General features: G+C 31.9%; 4 protein-coding genes across 4 annotated transcripts in view; 2 read left to right on the plus strand and 2 right to left on the minus strand.

The window, feature by feature from the left end:
• Positions 1-6,298, plus strand: part of LOC113523360 (neurogenic protein mastermind-like) — a 40,924-nt gene extending 34,626 nt beyond the window's left edge. Inside the window, exons 5-9 of the mRNA XM_026909300.3 lie at positions 1,241-1,369; positions 1,688-2,002; positions 2,553-2,661; positions 2,929-3,004; positions 3,151-6,298. Coding sequence (XP_026765101.2) covers positions 1,241-1,369; positions 1,688-2,002; positions 2,553-2,661; positions 2,929-3,004; positions 3,151-3,519 — 998 coding nt within the window. The 3' untranslated portion in view covers positions 3,520-6,298. The remainder of the gene's footprint in view (positions 1-1,240; positions 1,370-1,687; positions 2,003-2,552; positions 2,662-2,928; positions 3,005-3,150) is intronic.
• A 671-nt stretch (positions 6,299-6,969) lies between these two features.
• On the minus strand, positions 6,970-11,358 carry LOC113523494 (CD151 antigen). Its single transcript, XM_026909477.3, has 5 exons — positions 11,023-11,358; positions 9,982-10,200; positions 8,815-8,997; positions 8,126-8,326; positions 6,970-7,531 (listed from the first exon to the last, which is right to left on the minus strand). Exons 1-5 carry the CDS (start codon positions 11,083-11,085, stop codon positions 7,208-7,210), a joined length of 990 nt encoding a protein of 329 aa, XP_026765278.2. The 5' UTR covers positions 11,086-11,358; the 3' UTR covers positions 6,970-7,207.
• A 107-nt stretch (positions 11,359-11,465) lies between these two features.
• Positions 11,466-16,985, minus strand: LOC113523435 (elongator complex protein 4). Its single transcript, XM_026909414.3, has 7 exons — positions 16,746-16,985; positions 15,870-15,905; positions 15,674-15,789; positions 14,316-14,559; positions 13,242-13,516; positions 11,992-12,226; positions 11,466-11,659 (listed from the first exon to the last, which is right to left on the minus strand). The coding sequence occupies exons 1-7, from the start codon at positions 16,855-16,857 to the stop codon at positions 11,568-11,570; spliced, it is 1,110 nt and encodes a 369-aa protein (XP_026765215.1). The 5' UTR covers positions 16,858-16,985; the 3' UTR covers positions 11,466-11,567.
• A 1,965-nt stretch (positions 16,986-18,950) lies between these two features.
• Positions 18,951-24,641, plus strand: LOC113523397 (eukaryotic translation initiation factor 3 subunit M). The gene is made up of 7 exons (XM_026909355.3): positions 18,951-19,130; positions 19,418-19,597; positions 20,465-20,559; positions 21,341-21,556; positions 22,610-22,875; positions 23,535-23,678; positions 24,294-24,641. The coding sequence occupies exons 1-7, from the start codon at positions 19,086-19,088 to the stop codon at positions 24,506-24,508; spliced, it is 1,161 nt and encodes a 386-aa protein (XP_026765156.1). The 5' UTR covers positions 18,951-19,085; the 3' UTR covers positions 24,509-24,641.
• Positions 24,642-24,714: the final 73 nt, after the last annotated feature.

Raw genomic sequence — 24,714 nt, forward strand, 5'->3', positions numbered from 1 at the left:
TATTTTATTCTTGCAGTATTTGCATTTAGGTTAATTTATTTTAAATTATATAAATCAGGTATATGTATTCCCTTTAAGATGGTCATTGTACCAAATTTTTATACCTTTGTATTAAATTTTAAAATGCAACATAATATGTTCTATGATGTCCTTGATAGTTCATAATAAAGATCATCACTAATCGAAGAGGCAGGCTGTCACCTTGTTTGCTTTATATACATATATTAACATCAGTTACCTTTACTAAATACGTAAAAGAATGTAGTACCTTAATCGAAATTTCGTGACGTGTTTGTAGGATTACACAATTTAAAAACAATTATAATTCCACAAATACAGGTTTTAATATGTGGGTATAATATTATGTAAGTTTCTCTAAGATTGGATTATAAGAGTTGCAATGAATTGCGAAACGCCACTGAGGTAATCGATAAGTAAATCTTATCGTCGCAAATAAACAAAAATTATACAATACGTGAAATATACCATATTTCACTTATGAATGTAAAACATAAAAATAAACTATTACAAATCGGATGTTTGTCGCAACATTGTTGTATCTACGATGCTTTTTCTAGGAATGTTTTCATTAGGTATAAACATATATTATAATAATAGCAAAAAATTTTTTTTAATAGTATAAATAAATGTTGATAGAGATGAATATAGTATTAATATAGGTGTCTATGTATACGATATATCTAATTTGTGGCAAATATATTATCGTTTATATTTGGTCTGTAATTAATTGTATGCTTAATACTAATGTTGCAATTTCTGTTTTAGTAGGAATCGGACTAATGGAGTGTGGTAGATACACACTCCATTAGTCCATATATATAATTAGGTATATAAAATGTAATGAAAAGGGAAATTAAAATAATAATTGGAATCTAGTGACAATATTAATGAAACGTCATTCTCAAAGGGTCATATCATGGGACTCTCTCTCATAGGAGGAGAACATTAATCTACTATTACTATGCAGGCCAGATAGCATGCTATTTGGTTTTATTACAAATTTTCCTCCTCTTTATGTATTTATTCCCTTTTTTCTATCTTACAACATCCTGGAAAGGAAAAAAACTATTGACATTGCATCTTTATCTATCACCGCATAGGTCACTATTTTACATAAGCTGTAGCTGTATATGCTATAATTGAAAAGTAACATACACGACAAAAGACAAGGTTCCTGTGAAGAGATCAAAATATAGTTGATTATTTTCATATTTTGCAGGTAGCGGGTGTGAATCGTACTCAATGTCACAGTCACAGAGTATAAACTTTTCCCAAGGAATGCGTACTCGGCCAGCGGGGACCGCGCAACAGCCCACCGCGCCCGGCCCAGGCCCGCCGCAACCACTTGGTAATCCATCATTATGTTGTATTAGAACAGATAGGGGATTTTTAGCGCAGAGGATAAAATTCTTGTCCTGCCACGGAGTCATGCACGTTTTGTAGAGGCATCTTTGTTCTATTTAAGTTAAAATATACGCCGTAAATTGCTCCTCGTCTGTGCGTATTTTACGCTTTTTCCCATGAAGTTACTTTATTGTCATTTCAGTCAACATTAAATGTGTAAAATATTTTTTGAAATAGCAAAAACTATTGAATAATACAACAGATGATACATAGTGTAGGTATATATATATGAAAATAATAATTGTTTTTACATTAATTGTAGGCGTAGCAGCGGCGGGTTTATCTCGTGAACAACAAGCGAAGATGCTTCAACAACAGCAACAGCAAATGCTACGAGCTCAACAACAGCAGATGCGACCGCCGCCGCCTGAGTACAAGGCCCGGTTTGTGGGCGGCGCCGCGGGCGGTTCGGTGGGCGGTGTGGGCGCTGTGGGGGTCGGCGTGGGTCCCAGACGAGCCGCCGCCGCCGCGCCGCGACCCTTCCCGCCACACGCGCGCCAGTACTCGCCCGAGTGGCGTCACGTCCTTATGCAGCAACAAGCCGCAGCCCGGCAGCAATTTCCTCATCATCACCAAGGTACCTTGGTGTACTACTGTACAATAATTATACATGATTCAAGTCTTATCCTCACTGGCAACCAAATCCTGGCAAACGATTCTATTTCATCATCAACATTTCTCTGGTAGAATGAATCAATCTATTTATCAGCTATTCATATTATTTCGGCTTTTCATTGTCCAATGCTGAATGTAGGGTTTTTTTCCATAAATACCATAAAGAATAACTCTAGGGCATCTCTAGGATGATACATAATAGTTCTGTCATAATTCAAAAGTTAATAATCATGTTACAATTTGCTATAAGTATCATACAAATTATGTTAAAAAGATATGTTACTGGAAATCGACAATCAACAAATAAAACCGGAAATACTGAAACTGATAAAAAAATCACATCTAACTAATGCGCCGTTCAGTGTGTTCCTTTTTTTATTCCAAATGTTTAAATAAATAATATTTATACTAAATACCTACCTTATAATTATGATTGACTATCAAAGATGATTACAAACTTTAGTGTAATAAGATTATAATGGAGGATAATTTAGATACATTTTCTCATATAGGTTTCGGTATGGGCGCCATGGGTGGTGGTGGGATGACGCAGCAACAACAAATGCAGTTACAGCAAGTTCGTTTACAACAGCAGCAATTGATGCAACATCAACAACAGAGGTGAGGAATATTATAGAATTTTACTGAGGAAAGTCGATTTATGTATCTTATAGTCTGGAAGTTTTTCAAGGCTAGAAGTGAACGGGCTTTGAGTTTGTGTGCACCATCTTAGTTCACGTCAGTATTTAACATAAGGTGAGATTGTGGTCAAATCAGCTCGAATTTCATGACAAAAAAAAATGCTTTGCCGTTTTTATCAACTCGCAGTCTCTTAATTAATTACATATATATTTTAATGACTTACGTAAATATTTTTATTTTTTGCAGGACTTCCAGTCAACAGCAGTCTCCAATGTCACATTTAATTATGCAACAAAATCAAATGATGAATGTTCAAGGACAGGTAAGTTATCTTCTTCAATCGATACTATTACTTTTTATAATGTGAATGCAAAAATATAAAAAAAAAGATGAACTAAAATGGCCCTAGGTTCATCGTGTATTAATTATGAATTAATTTAGAATATTAATGTGTTGTTTATTTCACAGATGCCAAATATCAATATGAGTCAATCGCAGAACATGTCAATGCAACAGGGCGGTATCACAGGCATGGGGAATACACATCAAAGCAGCCCCATGCAAAATGGGCCTATGCAGGGACAGGCCGGACCAATGCACACGCAAAGCAGTCCTATGCAACAACAGAACTCCATGATACCACAGAATGGACCCATGCAGACCCAGAATGGTCAGCACTCATTCCCTTCCCTCCATAATACGTCTTCCTTTACGGGACAAACTGCCGAATTCAACTTGGACTTCCTTGACAACATGCCTTCCACGGACGCCAGCAACCTCACCGCACAGGAATTACTGAATTCCCTTGATAATTCCTTTTTGAATGGCATACTTTAAATATGTTAGAAGTGAAAAAAAAATCTAATAATTTGATCTATTTATAGTCAATTCGTATTAGGTATCCTTTTGGATATGTTTATATTCTGAAAAGATTTAAAACATTCAAAAAGAACACGACCAATCTATAACAAGTATGACCAAAGTTTTCAAACAGGAATTTAACATCAGAGTTTAATGTGGGTTAAAGATATTATGTGTTAAGCTAAATAAACTTCCGACGTCTTTTAGCACTGTCGAATACATTGTTTTATAGAATATTTATTGTGAAAATATCCATTTCATAGTATTTATACTTACGATTGTTAATATTTCTTTTGTAAATATTTTATTGTAATTTTAAGACGTTTGTTTAATATAATGATATCGTAACATCAGAACAGTCAAGAGTATTCCCACGCGATTGAAATGGAATATTTCAATATGCCGACAGTAGGTTAATGCATTTTTATTACAGATATTACGGTAGTGGTAAGAAGTGAAGCACAAACAACATTATAATCCACTATTTTAATAATATTTTATTCACAAACAGTTTAATTTTACACAATATGGTGTAGCTATTGGGGGCAATAGTTTAATATAATATAAAAATGAGTTACTTATTATTTATTTCTTTCCTCTGGCCGTCCTTTAATATTTTATGTGTTAACTTTCAGTAAAAAACATAAAGTTACATATAAAATTTACTTTCCGCCTGGCAGCGGCCAATTTTTTTATTATTACATTATTCTATTATAGTGCAAATATAAATTTTATGATTTATTGTATTATCATTCCTGTACCTAAGATAAATAGTAGATTATACTGTGATGTCGGTCTCAATGGTCAATAGGTTAAATAGAATCAATTATTAAAATAGATTATTGTTATTGTTAAGGATCTCATGTATCACTTAGGATGAGGTTTCGAAGATTCTGGAATTGTAGGACGTTGGTTTTTTATTTCATCAACGAATTATGGTTTTAATGCCAATGTTTATTATCTACATTATACAGATATTTTATTGTAATTGTGGACTTTTTGACAATGATGTATTATGTTGTGAGACACCTTAGAGATTCCTTTACAATATAATTCAAAATAAAGACAGTCAATTATAATAATTATATTATAGTCATGTGATACAATATATTGTTTATTTCGGACTTAACCATGATATGTTATTATAAACAAATCAAGGCAACATAAAATTACGTGGCAGCTGAAATTTGTCAATGTTATAAAACTAAAAGTGAGTATACAAAATGATAAATTTGCCAATTTTTCACTGATTATAACGTTATTATTATTTATTACCTGTCTTTTATGTTGTTTTGAAAAAAATCCATCTTATTGAATTGTAAAGGAAACTTTTGAGAAATTTAATTTTAATTATATGAAGAAAAAAGTTAAAATGTAAATAAAATATAGGACACGATTCTGATGCCATGTCTACTCAGACGGGGGACGGTGTTTGAGGGTACTTTTAATATTCGTTGTAATGGAACTGTTGAGTCGCATGCTCGTTTGCCCCCTGTGTTGTAAAAAAAATTGTTTAAATAACATTCATATCACACACGAGGTACTAGAAATTCTCTATTGTAAAAAAAAAAAAACTAATGAAAAGCACCCCAAGAACTGTCCCTTGTCTGAACAGTCCATTAAATATCCAATTATATACCGCGCTTTATAGCGTAGTTCGGGTGACAACTGAGATTTTGGTAGTTTTCTAGCAAAAGAAAAAAATATTCGTGAAATTTTTAGAGTAGAATTAGAGGAGAGTAGTTTAACTATAGCCATTTAGGGGACTCTATTGTCTATTTCGATTAACATTGAGGACGACTGTTACGTCACTAGGGTCATCTTTTTTAGAATTTAATATTATGTTTGGGTAGTCTGGAAGTTTAAAATTATGTTTTGAAATAGTTTAAAATTTCGTAATTTTAGAAGTTGTTATGTATATTTTTTCATGCTTGGCATATTATTTTAGTAAAAAAATGTTTTTTTATTACATTAATAAAGTAAAAATTTATTTTTTTTATTAATGTAAAAAAAAATTAAACCTTATTTTTAATTACCTTTTTAAAAATATTATTGTTTGTGTTACGAAAAATTTATTAGAATACTTATGCCAAGTATAAAAAAAAATTACCCACTATACTTTTTTAAGTAAAAAAATATAATAAACTATCAAATAATGACCTAATTGGTCATATTCATACATAAAAATTAATTTCTAATAATCGCATAGTCGGACATTCATTCGATGCGGTACATTCGATATGTAATGTCATTGACCGATTGCCGACAGGGCGTGCACGCAACGAGCGAGAGCCCCATCCATGTGTCCTTAGTTTCCAGAGATATTATAACAGCGTACACGTTACGTTGCGCCCATACTGATTCGACACATATGAGCTGCACTTGGTATCCGCTATATGAAGATAAACTACTCTTCTTTACTCTGCTAGAAGTCAATATAATTATGGATTCTTGCTCACGATCAAATGTTTTGTTGAGTCCTTAAGTTACGTTTTAGTATTTTTTTCTCATATAAGAACCTATCTGTCACCCACTTTATGTTATAATGCGCAGAATATAGTATCGGATCTCTAAACATAACCAATATCTTATTGAATGGCTCAGAATCGTCGTAATGAAATGGGATTCCACTTTCCTGAAAATCAGATAAAAACCAATTGTGAACGAATGTAACATTCCAGAGCCATTGTTAACAATGTTTTAACTTTAGGACCAATTTTTGATCATTCTTTTGAAATAATATTGCATATTGAAATTTGCAGTTTTATTTACTTAATATTTTACACATATATTTTATTTACTTTATATTTTACAAAACGAAAAACTAAACATAAATAAAATCTTTAGTAAAATCTAAATTTTATTAAAATTTTTACTGTGCAGTGTGCAATTAATCCTAAAGAGATGAATATAGACAAATATCTTGCAACGGTTCTAAACATGTCAGATGTTCAAAATTTAATATTTGGAATCATTATTTTTTTAATATAAGCTATAGACGACAAAGTCTGTTACTTTTTACGATTTATGGATGCCAATATTTATTTTAAATCATCATGTGGCTTATAAGATTCTTATAATTGAGTAGATTTTAATGTACAATGTCTTTGTATATTAATATTTTTAAAATGCTTAAACTACACCATGCATTAAATATCTGGATATTCATATAAATTCGAAAAACATTCCCATTTTTCCTTCAGCATTAATTTAATGAGATTTCAAACATAAACTTATTTTTGAACACATTGACAAATAATAACGGAGTAAATACTTTAGAGAACAATTAAATATAACAACTAAGCAGTCTTTGAGTATAATAACTTTCTTCGACGATGAAAATGTTCAATCAAATTATAGCGAACATTTCATTATGCGACCAGTTTATTACAGTCTGGGTTTCATAAAAAGCTTTATTCCCAGCCTTTATACAAACCAAAGATCATAACTATAATTGTTTTAAAACTTAATTTGATATGGCACATCAGTTTTTTTTGTAAGTAATAGATTCTTCTAAGAATAGTATGATGAGGTAAGATTTTTATCATTTATGATATACTTATCACGATTTTTACCACATAATTGAGTCTGCTTGATGTTTGTATAAATAGTCTGAGAATTTTTCCAGTTTCCTCTCTAAAGAATTTATCTCCGCTGCTAATTCTCATACCATCTCATTGGGCTTGTTATGGAAGATCCTTGGGTTTCTTACGCGTGGGCTATAGAAGTTGTTTGGCTGGATATACTTTGCCGTTATGGGTTCTTCGTGCAAACTGCCCATTTTGCTTTCGTAAATATTTTCATTTCTCTTGTTGTCCATAGATTTCATTACAAATGAACGAATATTTTGTCTCCGTTTCCTAAGGCGGATACATGAGAATACTGTGCTTAGTAATATACCGAGTTTGAAGACAGCTACTACAAAAAGGCCCAGCATGAAAATAAGATATTGTTCCTGATACCACTCTTCAAGTCTATCGAGACACCCCTGAAAACATAATTTTAATGGTGGATTAGTAATACATAATTTTAAATTATCGATTTTTTCATATACAACATCATATTTGCATTTGTGTATGTGTACTTTGAAGTCAAATAGACATCCGCCCTTATTTAAATAGAGACAGGTATGTTGCTAGTAAGAACAGGCGCCTAACGTGAAAATAAATAATTTATTTACTTATTTTTAAAAGTTACATCAACAGTGTAAATACAGACATTAATTTTAATTGATATACAGGTCTTGCATCTTGCATTTATACCAATTACAGATATACACAACAATTTCTTAAGTCATCGATTACATATTAACAAAACTGACACCAACAATATATTATTAGATGGACATTTTAGTCAGAGTTGTCTGTTCCGCCTTTATCTACTACTAAGCAGCTAAGCAGTTTAAGGAATACATAAGTTATGATAGTGAAATTATTATTATTTATGAGTAGTGACTGTGTCTTAAATAAAATCTTGTCACAATGATTCACATCACGCAAACGTGCACAACATGTAATGGCCACTTATTATCAGGAGACCTTATGTTAAATTGTTACCCTCGTAAGCAATTAAATATACATACCGGAAGATACCTAAATTGTGGATTGGGTTGTATTTCTTGACAGCGTGACTGGTTCACCGGTGCTGGGTTAAGATAAGAGACACTGTTTTCGTACTGCACGCAGCAAGTGAGCGGTACCGACATGCCGCGAGGGCCCAACCGTCGCAGTTGCCAGACTGACATGTCGTAGTTACGGGCACTAGTCATGCCGCAACATCCCAACTGGAACAAAAGTCGATTTGGAATTATTGAACAATAGCTTTTTCTCGTGGATACTGGAAATTTCCGTTAAATATGACTGCAATCCCAATAAGAGACCTGTCGACTTTTGTCTGTCAAAAAATACATTTTAAATTTTTGTGTTCGTCATTTATTTATGACGGCGTGTGTAATACTCGACTTACCTTCGAATAGTTTTTTGAGCATTTTTATTTAGCATTATATTTAGCATTTTTTTAAAATACCATTAAGGTGCATTTGTCCGCCTGATAGTAACTGGTTACTTGAGCCTGCAGTATTAGGAGAATGTTGCTATCTCTGAAGAAACGCTGTTATCCCTTTTTTAAGCAACCTCATGCTGTAGTATCATCACAGTTCGTAGAAAATTATAAGAACATTATGTATATTATATGATATATATGTACACAATTTTAACTAATAACTTTTTTTAAATAGAAATATACTATTATAATTAGGTACGAGTAACATACTTCTGTTTGGGCGAGGTCAACGGCGGCCGTGAAGTGTTCGTAGTCGGGCAGTGCATAGTACGACTGTAACGCGCCCACAGCGCCGCCTCGGCTGCTCTGGAGTCCCAGGCAGCGCGGCCAGATTGCCACTAGGACTCCACTAGCGCACTCGCATAACAATAATGTTAACACTATTAGGAAGTACTGAAAAAAAAAAAACAAATATACTAATATATCTCAATACAAAAATACAAGGGAAAGATGTAATATTATAGCGAGCATTCAAATTATTAAAAACTAGCTGTTTCCTGCGACTTTGCTTGCGTGTCATCAGTTCATTCAAAAACCATTTAGCCGTTTGAGCGTGTAGTCAGCAATTTGTCTACTACTATTGTTGTAGTAAACGTAACACCCGATTTATCAATGTCTACCAGCATAATTAAGAGATAATGAATTATGGTAAAAAATAAATCAACTATATAAAATAGCAAATTTTTAACCTTTTTTTATATAAACGAGTATAATACTAATAGGTATGTATATTAGAACTATATTAGGTATTTTTGAAATATTTATCCATTTTTACAATGACTTCTTTCTCCATTGCACGCTATATTACTCGAAATGAAAGATATAAATTTTCTTAATGGCCTCTACCCAAAAGGTGTATGGAAGAGATTGCGTTGTAATAAGATCACCTTTTGCTTTACTTCACCTTAATAATTTACTAACTTCTTAGTAACTGATGCAATAAAATTAAATAATTTGATTTTAAACAAGCTTTTTGATCGCTACTTCGTACGTGTTGTTATCAAGGTAGGAAATCAATTAGATAGACCAATTCTAGATGGCCTATCAAGGTAAAACATACATACAACTGTTTTTCTTAAATCTTCCATGTACAGATATTATCGTATCAACCTTTAACTGTCCATTGCTAAACATAAGTCCTCCCCTTATGGGGGTTTGCCAGTAGTTGTCATGCTTGGCAGGCGGATTGGCAACCGCAGTGAGGCTTTAAAGACTGTTTAAGAGGGATGTTGATGCCTAGCCCTCACCCTTCCTTATTCGCCTCTTACGACATCCACGGGAAAGGAAGGGGTGGCCTATTCTATGTTGGGAGTACATGGCTATGTACGGATATTGTTCAATTACAATTTTATTGTTTAGTTTAGTTTATATGCTTACCAGTGTTAGTATGATGTATCCCGGTAAATAAGTAGCCCAACATCCCAAAGCAGCGGTCGCACATACGATGAGCCCGGCTGCTAAAAGGCCCAAAGCTAGGTAATAGAAGGGTGGCTGATCAAAGTCGCCCTCGGGTGTTGCCAACAAACGGGAGAGAAGAATCCTCTGTGAGTCACATAGCAGCAGAAATCCGCATATCACTTCAGCAAAACCGCATGCCTATAAGTATTGTTGTGTACACAGTAAGGAAACAGCGTTAGAAAATTATCTACGTATGTTGGAATGGAAACAAAAGGAACTTTTCAAAGGAGAGTTGGTCAAGGAGGGTAGTATTTTGATTCAACCTATCTACAACAGTACTATCTATATCTGTCAGTATTCATATCCATGCCAGTCGTTATGCAGGCGTTAATGGGACTATGGACATGAGTACAGCTGTGGTGGGGGAAGGGATAGTTAGTAATGAGGATAAAACAGCTCCATTGCTAGCTTAGCAGGTCCAACTCTACGCGGTTTCCCTGGAAACTATCATGGTTAATTCTTATGGAATTAATCACGTTGGGCTAATTGATCTGCTTTCGTCGGGGACAAAAAGGGATTGTCAGTAATGAGCACTAGTAACCCCATTGCAAACATTAAACTGTATTAGGTCTACTTCTTGCGGTTTCCCCTGGAAACTGGATTGTTGAATTTGTTACGATGGGCCAACTGTTTCACCTTCACCTATTATCTCTCACAGGTGCCCCGTCAGCGTATACAAATAGTGCAGGCGGAGGTAATCCATTATCACTCATTAAAAAAATGGCTACAGCTGTGATTAGCGTAGCGAGTTATTATTTAATACCACAAGTCGGGCCGCATGCATCTCATACTTTTATTAAAAAAAAAAAAAATTTAAAATATCAAATAATATATACTTATCATCTGTAACTATAAACAGATATCACTATTCACTGACACAGAATGCACCATGAAACAAAAACTTTGTGATACAAATCGACCGGTGTTATTTCAAATAGCAATAATGTATGATGTACTTACGAAAAATATGGTATTGAAAAATCCAAAAAGAGCTTTGGCGCTCGCAAAATTGGTACACTTCATTGTCGACAATACAAATAGTCTATGTAATATTGCGTCACGTGTGCAATGTTTGGATTTTTATTGAAAAATGTGTATAAACAACAACGCGGAAAGCGGCGTGACCACCACGCGACTATTGCAAGCACATGAATATGCCATCGTACACTGAATAGATTCGCCGGTTTTGGGGAGATGCGCTCCGTTGAGCAGGTGGGGTGACTAATAATTAAGGCAGTTTTGTTTAAAATTAATGCATGAGTTACTCCAACATACGAACGTGTGAATGTGGGAGATCGGTTTTATTTCGACCGTCAACTATATAATAAATAAGTACTTAAGAATAGCTACCTCGTAATTATTACAAACTCACGTAGGAAGAGAAATATTAGAAAATTACTATACAATTTTAGATGGAATATTTATTCAATAACAATTTAATATAATATGTATTACTTATACATATAAATAGGTATATACACCTACTTAATATAGATTTATAACATTTAAAAATCAATATCTTTTTTCTTGAATCCTCCGCAAGTGAGTGGTGTTGCAGTAATGTCATCTTGTTCTCTTTCACTTGTTTCTTGTAGTTCTGTACAAAGACAATTGAAATTTTTAATAAACTTTTCATAAATTATAAAAGTACAATTTTAAATTTTCATATATGTAAGCAAATTACTATTACTTATTTTATTAAGCTATCCCGATACTGTCCCTGTTTGTCCTAAAGAAATTAGGAGTAAAAATATAAATAGATTGTAAAGCTTATCTTTTCTTCCATTTATCGCAATCTTTATCATATTTATTCTATTTCTCAAATTATCTATTTTAAGAAGGTCGGTTTATATTGTCCCGGGATAGTTTTAGAACCCTCTGAACACTATTGCCACTATCGAGTATAGATTACTGTATATACTTTCTTACCTGGAGGCAAATGCAACTTTTCTATGATGAACTTTTTTCTTTTCAGTTTGAATGCGAGATCCAGACTCGGCGGTATAAAAGGCACTAATGAGAAGGGTGTTGATAATTTTGTAATATGAAATAGGCCATGGTAATCCTTATAAACAGGGTTTGTCTCACGACTTGATCCAGCAAAAGATTCAATTTTCACCGCATTGTCCACCGAATAAATTATTCTTTTCATTACATGTTCATCCTGAGGAAATAAAATTAGTACTTGAAAGATATGTATATTACCAATAAAATTAATCAATCATCAGCCTACTGTTCTCGTAGCTTAGCCCTTATGAATTTCATTAATAGATACAATAATAAACTCGTAAATAAAATAGATGCCAAGCCAAAGCGTGGCAACTATTGACAAAACCCCCAAGAGGGGGAAAGGGATTATTAGTAATGGAGAGGTTAGTCCCCATTGCTATCAATATACCCTATCAGGTCATTCCACGCGGTTCCTCCTGAAAACCATCGTGACTAATTTATCGTTGAATTCGTCACGATAGGCTGACCTGCCTTTTCATCTTCACCAATCATCCCTTACTGGTGCCCTGCCAGTGTATACCAACAACATAGGCAGGGTCATCATTCCATTGTCATCCATTAGGCCTCCAAGGGGAGGCCATATTCAGCAGTGGACAGTTAAGGGCTAACGGGCTAAGTTAAGTATTCATGGAATATATTGTAAAAAATCCATATCGATTACGTATATCAGATAATATTCTACCCATAAATAGCTAAATATTTTCCCCAATACATAAATTAATAGGTAAATAACAAATATTTAAACTTCCAGATTACTATGCGTGTATTTAGCCGTCATGTTGGTACGGGAGGCTAAAAATGTTTTCGTCGTTTTTTGACATCTTTTTATTGAGAAAAACTTATTTACTGGATGAATATGATGAAACAAAATGACCTTTTCATTAAAAAAATAATATTACTACTAGTAATTTATTTGACATATTTAGGTGATTCTTGTTGACCCTCACGATAAACTACACACATCAATTCTAAATTCTAAACATACTATGTTCTAAAAACTTGTTTTAAACGAGGCACTTCGCCACATTCTAACTCGCGCTGGTATATTGTTGAACAAAAACGGAATTATTATAAGAATATAGTTATGTTTAAATAAATAAACATACAATATTATTATAATTCTATATATGTATTACGGAAATCTTATGAAACTATTTGAACAAACTTACATCAAACAAATGTGAAGGTATCGTTATAAATGCTACAGCATTTGTGTCCCGGAGCATTACTCTAAGGCAGTAGATGAACTTTATCAATTCATGCCCATATCTAATTCCGACTTCACTCTCGTCACAGTCCATTGCCATCCAAATAGGTGATCCCAGAGATTGTATGCCAATTCGAAGCATATTTTTGTTGTTTTTACTGGCACTCTGGTATTCTTCTTGGGATATAGTATTATTTATTTCACTTAACAGGTTGCTAAATAGATTATTCTGGAAACCTAAAATATACAAAGGTAGATTCCAATTTGGTAACTAGTAGCTACAAAAACATCACTTGAAAAGGATAGTACTCCAAAAAACACAGAATATAGAGGTATAGCACCATAGTCTTAAAAAATGTAAAAATGTATGAGATATCATGGGCATCACAGTATATTTTGTTTGTTTATAGGACAGTTACTATTATCTGATAAGCCGTTTAATGTTGGCTATTCTAAATTTCAAAAAATAAAATAAAATGAAACAACTTTTCATAAAAACATGCATCATCTTGAAAATGTTAACATTTTTCAAAATGAATCAATTACATAATTTTTTTGTAAGTAGCGTATACTATATGCATAAATGCAACTTACACGTCTAGTGTATTCAATTTTCTTTATTTTTTGGTAAATAAAAAAAAATTAAAGCGGACATTCACACTTTCAATAGGCAAAGGATATTAGTTCATTGGATTCATATATTAGGATGTTATTTTTCAATCTAAATCGGGTTTAGTTTCAAAATAGTATCAAACAAATTGAACAAAACCATAGACAACAACTTACTGATTTCTGTTGTGAAGCGGTGTTTTTAGAGGTGTTATTTTTTTTAATTTATGCTCATTTTTTAATAATGTCTATATATGCGAATAATGGGAATATTTTTTAACATATATATGTATATATACACACACATTGTGGGGTGCCCAGAGAAGCACTGCTAGTTGTAGCAATACTGTGATGTCTATGTTGTAGATTGTCTGTATATTGATTACAATATTTCTGATTATTCAATATATAATGTAAATGTAATTACCATTTATATTTTGTCCATCAACATTAGGATTACAATATCTGATATTACTATTTGAAATTGTATCAGCATCTATGTGCTTGCTCAGGTCAAAATGATGTCCAAATGTTGTGTTACTGCCGAAAGATGACTCCACTTGACTCAGTCCCTCATATCTCCAAGCTATTTTCATCTTATCTATTCCTTGAGATGCTGCACGTACTTCATCATCTGGGGGTGCTAGGCATGGTTGTGGTAATTCATGGACCTATAAAAGAAATTTACAATAAACTTATGTACATTTAATATCTTTTAAAAAAGAAATTATTATTAAATATCTAACTATATTTTGATAAAATTAAATTTTCAACATAATATCACAGTGTAAGAAGTCTTCATACAGTGATTTATCATCCATAGAAATATGTTCACATGTCACTTTCGTCGGAAGGGTTGTCACATTTATTTTTATCCAATTTTCAATTTGAATATATCTGTTTTTACATATTCAATATGAATATTGTTTGTGAATCACTTTATGTTGCGAATTTAAAAGTTGACACGTTTTTAATTTTTGCAAAGAAAATTTTTAATATAGAAATATTTTATTCAATCTGACAATAAACATAGATTACAAAAATTAAATTAAATGTTTATTATCAATTAAAATCTAATCATCACATCACATTGGCTCAAACATAGTAAAATTTAGCCAAATCTGACCAAATTGAACCATAGTTGGCCAAACTGTACTAAACTCCAAAACACTTAGCCAAACTTCACTGAAGTTAACTGAAATTTACTAATCTTGACTGAACTTGACTGGACGTAATACAAAATGGCCATTATTGATCAGATTAATTAAATTTGGTTTACTTGGTCATATTTGATTAAATTTGGCCTGTTTAATTAAGTTTAGTCAAATTAGGCCAAGTTTAGCCACATTTTGTCCAATCTGACTAAAATTGTTTATATTTTTTTTAATGAGAGATAATGGAATGGTAACTCCATCTGTGCTATCGGTATATGCTGGCAGGACACTAGTGAGGCTTGAAAGATGATGATAAAAGCAGGACTGGTACAGACATGGACATGGACAGGATTCATGACCATGATAAATTCCACAAGAATTAACAGATATAGTCTCCAGGGGGATATGTGGAGGGTAACAATGTAAGATACCCTATCAGGTCGACCTGATATCTTAACTTGCATTAGATAAATATAACTTTATATTGTGATTCTTAACCACTAGACATCCTGGATCCAAAAGTACACAATAATCACAATTCAGTTTATACAAATTAGCAGTGACACTAGTGCATTTTAATAATAATCAAAAGTAATAGTTAGGGGTAATATTAAATGTAAATATTACTTACAATGTCTTTGGGGTTTTCATCAGCAGATGCTATTAATAAATCATGTTTGCATATAACACCTTCAGCAAGGAAATATTTCATAAGAACTCTGCTATAATTACCCAATACATCCTCCTCTGAAAAATATTGATGAAAAATTATAAGTTTCTTACTACAAAGTTAATTTTTAACAATTATTAATAAGTTTATTACTAACCAACTGCAAATATACTGCCTGAAGGCAAACCTCCACCTAAAAAAAAAACAATTATTAACAGTTGTATATTTTACATATTTCTAGAAAATTTGGGGAGGGAAAGGGATTGTTAGTAATGAGGTCTAATAGCCCCATTGTTAGCAATATACCCTCTCAGGTCGACCTCCATGCAGTTCCCCCTGTAAACCATGGTGGATCAACTGATCTGCTTTCATTCTTATGCTGCATTCATTCTCACCTATCATCTTCCACTGGTGCCTCGTCAGTGTATACCGATAGCATGGACGGGGTATTATCCATTTTCACCCATTAAAAAAAAAGAACATTGATTGAAAACAAAATTGTGAAAAAGTCTTTGTTTGTTACTTTTTGGTGCATAAGGGCTTGATCAATCATGAAATTTATATAAATTTTGACTTTTTATAAAAGTGAATCAGGGGTCATCTATTAATGTATAACAGCAGATATAACTTATTAAATAAAATTTTAGACAAGCTCTTAATCTATTTATTGTTCAGATAATGTCATTGTTAACAATTATTAAATATTATAATAGTGAATGTGTTCGTCTGTAAAAGACTTTTACATAAGGTAAAATTATTTTTGTGTTATTGATTAAGTAGCATGTAAAATGTAAAAGTCGTAGGTGTACTTCATTAAATAAATAAATAAAATAATGTATGTAAATGTATTGGTCTTTAATATTGTATTTATTAAGCAGATACATCATTATTATACTTTTATAAATGTGGTTTTTCTAAATTGTACGCAACTGTTCTACTGTACAATAGGTACCTAAGAGTAAAATTCACGTGGTTTCTAGACAAAGAAAGGCTGGCAGTGCCCTAAGATTTATAGTGGCAGAGAATACTTTACCAATAACACAATCTAGTGATGGAATTCCTGTAGAGATGAAAGGTAGGTTATTTTTTAATTTAGTTCCGTTTATACAAACACGGAGGTCATTAACTTTATGAAAACTACTCATTGTGTAAATTGTTTTGTTAATAAATTACTAATTTTATCTTTGCATTGCAGAAATTATTATTTGTATATAAAATACATAAAAAAGAAAACAATTCTATTAAAATTTACAATTGGTCTCAGCATTTAGTTAATATTAACGAAATTGGAAAATAAGTCTATGCAACCATCTAAATGTATCAACAAATTGATACAAAAATAAAGGAATTTTTATAGTGTTACACAGTCGTATTTAAACAATTTATAATATGCTGTTGTCCAAAAATATTGATATCGGTAGGTATCATAAAAGATCAAATTTTTTATGAAGTTTCCATTTGCATGATGAATTGATTGCATATGAATGAACTGATTGCATAGAATTTATATAAACATCTTTTATTCGAAGTGACGTGGCCCATTCAAATAAAAGTTTTTTTTTATAACTGGCAAACGGCTTGTGTTGTCCTTTATGCCACTAACAAGTAGTAAACGAGACGGGATATTAAGGATTTTGTTATTAGTGACAGAATTCGATTTTATTATGAGAAATAAAGGAACTTAAGCAGTCTTTCGACTTAGGCATGAATCGCTTTTGTGCAGTATTGAAATTCTACTTATATTGACTTTTAATTATGCCAAATAAATTGTTTTTGAAAAAAATATTATCATTGTTATAATGATTTATTTACTTATCAATACTATATTTATTATATAAAGAAAAGTCCTGAGAAAAAGGGCTGGAAACGTAAAGATTGACAGTACAGTTTTTCTATTTTATTATTTTTTATATTATAATATATCAAATAAATTGCAATTAGCATCTACTGTTATTATATTTTTGTATATATTGAATAATAGTAGCAGTAAACTACGTAAGTTTTTAATTATATTTATCCTTAATATATGGACTCCTCGAAGGATCTCGGGGCATGGTCTCCGAGGTCGTTCTTCTCGTCGCTTGTCTATGTCTATACATATAATAAAACTGTAGAGATCAAACAAATTTTTTGTTTGCGTGTTTGTCTATTTATACGGGCTAATCTCCAAAACTGTTGGATCGATTGAAATGAAATTTTATGTGGTGGTAATAACAAATAACACGCGATAGGCGACACATATGATTTATGAACTTAAACTTGAGTTGATACATTCGATAACGGTTGATATTAGAAAAACTTTTTAACTCGCACCATAGGTGACACTGTTACATACAAAAAAAAATAAGATATTGCTTTATAATAATATATCTAACATAATAATGACTACACAAAAGTTCGTTGAATAAGAAAATAAAGAATTAAAACAACAAAATCGAATCGTCTAATAGTTAGATTCTAACTAATATGTTGCTCTTCATACTCTTCAACTCTTCATACAAATAACTGAATAGCCAAATATCGTACTATTTAGTCAGCTATTATAATATAAATAGCCGGATAGGTAAGTTTTGAAAATGTTGGCTAGTTTTTCTTCTTTCTTTGCATTTATCTTGATTTTAGGATATTTCTTTATGATAAATAGAGCACGTGTTATTATGAAGATATTTAGGAAAAATTAGATAACGAATTCACCAAAGAAAAATAGTCAAAATTTTATTTAGATATAGAATGACGTCTATCGCAAGTGTAACTAGCCAGTAATAGAAAGGTAACCATAGTTTCATCTACATATGTTGGTATCCCATAAAGTCTACCATATTTTTTCCAAAAACGACATAGGGAAAAGACAGTAATAGTAAAAATATTTATCTCACGCAAATTTAGAAAGAATAAGCATTAAATTTAGAATATCTTTAGAATTTATCAATTACAACGTACATTAAAAGTTAGCACTCTTATATTGATGAAACTAGAAATTAATCTATGCAACCACATAGTAGTATCAATATAAATGAATATAAATGTTGCACAACTATTAAGAATGTACTTCTGTACATTTTTTGTTCATTCATGATATATACACATATTTCAAAAGCGATAGTCATCTGTTATTTATTTTTTTAATTAAAAAAACCTTTAAAGATAGGTATAGCTATTTATAACATTAAATTTTCAAATTCAATGAATTGGTTGCATCGATTTCATATGAATGACTTTTTGTTTGTAGTGACGTCGATCTATCTTTCTTTGTCACTGCTGATATGACACGGTTTTATGTTTTTGTTGGTTTGCCACATTAGTGAATTAGTATTTTAATTTCCAGTATAAACTATTTAATTACGAAGATAATTGAAACGGATATTTGTTTACAATGCAGGGTCCAGCTGTCTTTATGGATATATCGCTTGAGGATCAAGTAAGTTTCTTGAACATAACCTAATATCAAATATTGTGTATTGTGAAACCTACTTACTGTACTATGAAAATTTAAAAATTTACATATAAAAATGGGTAATATGATACCCTTATTATGATTCTTTTTATTTGTTGAAGTAGTATTCTATTTCTTGTATTTGTACATCACCATGTTTCTATCAATAAAAGTACATACATACATGCTCATCTGTTTTCCTAAAAGGTTATTAATACCAATACCTATAATCAGTAACAGGAAAAATTCTCATTAAAAATTTAATATTTTAGGCGCAAGAACTCCGAAAGTATTTTAAAAGCCTAGGAGCTGAGATTTCCGAGGAGAAGTCTCCAAAAGGTATAGAGGATGATTTACACAAGATTGTTGGTGTATGTGATGTATGTTTTAAAGAACCAAATGAATCAGAAATCGAAGCTATTCTCAATAGCATTGTTTCCATAATGGTGTCTGTAAGTATCCTTGTTTACATATATTAATAAATTAATTAAGTTTGTTTAAATATATTAAATAATTTAAAAAATAGTCATGTTGACTTTTATCCAAAAAGTAAGCATTCTCTACTATTTTCATCTTGGTGTATATCTTATATAAGTAAGAATATTTTCTATGTATATATATTTATTTGAGTATCTGAAAATTTTAGTATGTGTATATCCCAATTAATACTAGGAAAGAATGCTTTTAGCATTGGTTCAGCCTTGTACACATATCTTGTACTAAAGAATAAATAAGTAACTAGTTTTTACATGATGGGGTATATTTGTAGACTGGAATAAAAAGTAGCCTAGGCTTACCACCCCAAATATTAAATGTTTACCCAGTTTCATAATAATTGGTTGAGTTATGATACTCCAAGAGGTAACAAATAAACTTACACATGTACCTTAATATAATAAAATTATAACTAGACAATTTCTGTATATATGAAGATACTGAAGAAAAATTGATAAGAAGAGAATTATTAAGAATAAGAATTATTAAAGCTGAAAAATAATTTTTAAAAATTTTGTCTTTCTGTCTGTATGTTTGTTCCATCATCCAGCTAAAATTACTGCATAAAATTTGAGGTGCTTTTAATAGTTATGTTTTTGGGGGTCTTACTTAAATTTTAATACATGTTTTATTTTGATATGCCAGTAACAAAAGGTTTATTTTCTTGGCTTTCTTCCAATTTGTGAAAATATTTCTAAAATATTACATATATTTTGTGCAGGCAAAAACCTAGTTTTTAATATTATTATGGTTGCATGTTTACAGTATTCAAGTATAATAGCTTCTCATTTCTGTGTTTGTAATTATTATTTTTTTATTTCCAGATACCTTTGGAAAGAGGGGAGAATCTTATCTTAGCTTTTAGTCAAAGGCTTACAAAAGCTCCTGGTCCTAAACTAGGAATGGTGTCATTGCAATCGTGAGTTTTAATACATAAACATTTAACTTTATAATAGGATTTTAAAAATCAATAAATAATATAGTTTCAAAGAAAATTAATATATAAATTAGTATGAAATTAAGTAATAAGTGTATTTTTTATTTAATTATACAATAATTACTTAATTGGAATACCTTTATAAAAATAATCTTGAATTTATTTATAACTTCCTGGTAATTATGAAAAAATTAAAGCTAACTTTAAAAAATGTGGAGTACAGACCTATAATACTGACAGCTAGAATACAGAATCAGGCAGGTTTATTCTCTAAAAGAAGAACACTAATATGAAAAATTGTGCATTCAAATAGAGTGGTGCAAATAAAAGGGCACTAAAGAATGTTTCTATGTATTTTATTTTTAAAACTTATATTAATTTTTTTCTAGCTATTTAGCACATTTGTAATAAAACAAAAGTTGGGTGTGAAGTGGAAGAATGATTTTTCTATGTTGTGCTGATGTAATGTTATTATGATTAAAGTCATTACAGTGTAAAGAAGACATATTAATATAGGGTCCAAAATGAGTAAATTAAATAAAGTATATGTGATCGCAGCTTTCATTTTTGAATGTTTTTATCAATAATTCAATTCCTTGAACTATCAACTCAGTAATTGAAAAATTATATATATAATATTTTGCTATAAGATTAAGGTTTCTTCCTTTGGGGTAGGCAGAGACTACAGAACACTCCAGCATCAGTCTTATAATTTTTCTCTTTCTACCTTAATATTCCTACAATATCTTATTACTCATTCCAGGTTGTGGCGTTTGTACAACAATTTGGAGGAAAATTCTCCACTCCGTTACCATGTGTACTACCATGTGATTGAGCTGGCAGCCCGTGTGGGCTCAGTGAGAGAAGTGTTTACAGGAGTTGATCAATTGAGGAAAGAGTTTGCTACCTGCCCACCATCAAATGAACAGATGCAGAAGTTGTACAGATTGCTTCATCAAGTACTAAAAGACCAAAACAGGTTTGTTGCTTTTTGTATATATGTAATTGATTAATTTTGTTTCAATTGTTAATTTCTTAACTATATCTGTAAGCCTAGTTTAGGAGTTTAAATTGTAAAAACTATCTTAATGTTAGTGTTGCATGTGAATAAATTTTTAACTCTAGAAAATAATAATAGAATTGAACATTCCTGATTGAAAAATATGTATGTTTATTAGTAAATTTATCATCATTATAGCAGTAGTTAACTTTTCATTGCTGAACATAAGCCTTCCCCATAAAAGTGAGGTTTTATCAGTAGTACACTTGGCAGGTGGGTTGGTGATTATTGTTAGGCTTTTGTGATGTTTTAAGAGAGATGCTGTTGCCTATCACTCGCCCATTAAGTTCTCTTAGTCATCTCTTATGACACCCACTGGAAAGGAAGGGGTGATCCATTCTATGTTAGGATCATTTTTTTTTTTTTTATACAACTTAGAATGGCAAACAAGCTGACGGCCCACCTCATGGAAAGTGGTAACCGTCGCCTATAAACATAAGCAGTACCATGGACATAACAGAATATACTGTTTCGCCCATGATACCCCCCATGTGTTGCCATTCCTGAGGACTCAGGTGTTATTCCTCTGTACCCAGTAAATTCACGCCATATCCCACCCTTCAAACCGAAACACAGCCATGCAAACACAACTGCTTCACGGTTGAAACACGAATGAGACAGAGGTACCCAAGCAATTGACTTTTGTACAAAGTCTCCCTCTGGTATCATATAGTATCATATAGATCATATAGATCATATAGATCATATAGTATACTACTACTCTTTTTCTTTTTCTCAATGTCCTCTACCCAAAGGTTGTCTGGAAGAGATTGCTTAGCGATAAGGCGGCCTTTTGTATCACTTCTCATTCATATTTACTGTATTTGTTATTTCTATTTTTACTTGGTGCAATAAAGTGTAAATAAATAAATAAAAATAAATATACTTGTAAATGAAATATCTTGAATTTGTTGATTATTTTCTATATATCTATTAAACACAATAATATAAATAGTGTTTATTTCATTCTAGTGAACTAGCAGCAAAGGTGATGATTGAGCTGTTAGGGACATATACTGATGAGAATGCTTCATATGCCAGAGAGGATGCCATTAAGTGTATAGTTACTGCACTTGCTGATCCCAACACATACCTGTTGGACCCTCTGCTATCACTCAAGCCTGTCAGATTTCTTGAGGGAGAGCTTATTCATGATCTTCTTAACATCTTTGTATCGGAAAAATTGTCAAGTTATCAAACCTTTTATAAAAATCATAAGGAATTTGTACATTCACAAGGTATGAAAATATCAGTTTATTTCTTCTATTGCTAAATGTGATGAAATTCATATATTTTAAATGTGATTGAATATCATACATCCACGGAATTGATAATCAGTCCCTATTGATTTGAACAGCACCATGAACACATGGAATACAGAACACTGAGAATAGACTTTGACACCCATGGTACCTTTCATGTGTTGCATTTCTTGAGGACTATGTTGTTATACTGTACCCTGTAATTTCACAGCCATATCCCATTCTTAAAAGCGAAACAGCCATGCAAGCACAGCTGATTCATTGTAGAAATATGAGTTGTGCAAAAGTAGCCAAATAAAAGACTTTTTTAAAAGTTTGTTTCTAGTAATAATGCCTTTTATAATTGTACATTTGATTCCAATTATTTATTTATATATTTTTTTATGTATGCAATACTTTATTATAGTATTTAAAAAATGGCATTAAAGAATACCAGTACTTGAGATAAAGGATAAATAAAATATAATAGTTTGTATACTTTCTAAAAAAGGAACCAAGAATTATCATAAAAGTACTTGAAGCAATGGGAAATAAGGGCATTAGTACTTCATTTCCTATTTATTTGTGAGGAGCTTGGTGTAAATATACAGTTGGATTGAACAACAATTTATATTGCTTTATAAATAATATTTCAGGATTAAATCACGAGCAGAATATTAAAAAAATGAGAATACTGTCCTTTATGCAGATGGCTGAATCAAACCCTGAAATTTCTTTTGATGAAATAATTTCGGAACTTCAAATCGAAGAAAAAGATGTGGAAGCATTTATAATTGAAGGTGAATAAATAAATAGTTTATTAAATTATGATATGAAGTAATAGTTTGCAGTGTTTTTTAAGGTGAACGGTCCTTAAAAAAACACTGCAAAAATTTAAGGACTTTGGTCCACTGAGGATTCAACACCCACAAAATTCAATTTCTGTGGGTACTTGCTACAAACCTGTTTCTGATTTGTTTGGAAATTGCATAATGTGATTCAAGTCAATAAATAATTTTTTGAAAATTTCTACAATAAAAGTAATTTAAGTATGTCTATCATTTGTCTAGTACCCATAATACAAGGTGTGCTTTGTTTTGGACTAAATGCTGGTGTGTAATATGTCCAGTGGCATTAATTGTCATATCATATCAGCCATTATTTGTCCACTGTTGAACATAGGCCTCCTCCATAAAGGGAGTTTTGTTAGTAGATGCTTTACTTGGTAGGCGAGTTAGTAAATGCAGTTTGGCTTTTTAGAGACATTTTAAGAGAGATGCTGCTGCCTCCTCCATTATGTCCCTCATTATGTTACTCGACCATTATGTTCTCTTAGTCTTTTTTACTATATCTACGAAATAGGAAGAGGTGGCCCAGACGGCATTATTTATTATTATTTATTCTATGATACACAGTGTTGAAAACGCGGCTGGTTCGCGCTAGAATGGATCAAGCGGCGCGGACTGTGCGAGTGGCGAGCACGATGCACCGCACGTTCGGTCGCGCGCAGTGGCTGGCGCTGCGCACCGTGCTGCAAGCCTGGCGCGCTAACGTCCAGCAGGCGCACGAGGCCATGAAGTCCGTCGCCACCGCGCAGCTCGAGTACGCCAACCAACAACCGAAAGCCTAGTGCTCCTACTGGCACCATTGAACACTGAACCATCACGTTCGTGTCCGTTGGTATCGTGTAATTTATTAGTCACAAACCGGACTCCATCAACATAGTTGTGACTATATCTATAATAATATACGTGTACTAAAAATTGTGTTTTATTTTATTAATACTGGTCTTTAAACATTTTTCAATTTTAACTAAGTTTTAAATCAATATATGCA

This window comes from Galleria mellonella, unplaced genomic scaffold (genome assembly GCF_026898425.1).
Source record: "Galleria mellonella isolate WM207_F2 unplaced genomic scaffold, CSIRO_AGI_GalMel_v1 utg300, whole genome shotgun sequence".
NCBI classification, from domain to species: domain Eukaryota; kingdom Metazoa; phylum Arthropoda; class Insecta; order Lepidoptera; family Pyralidae; genus Galleria; species Galleria mellonella.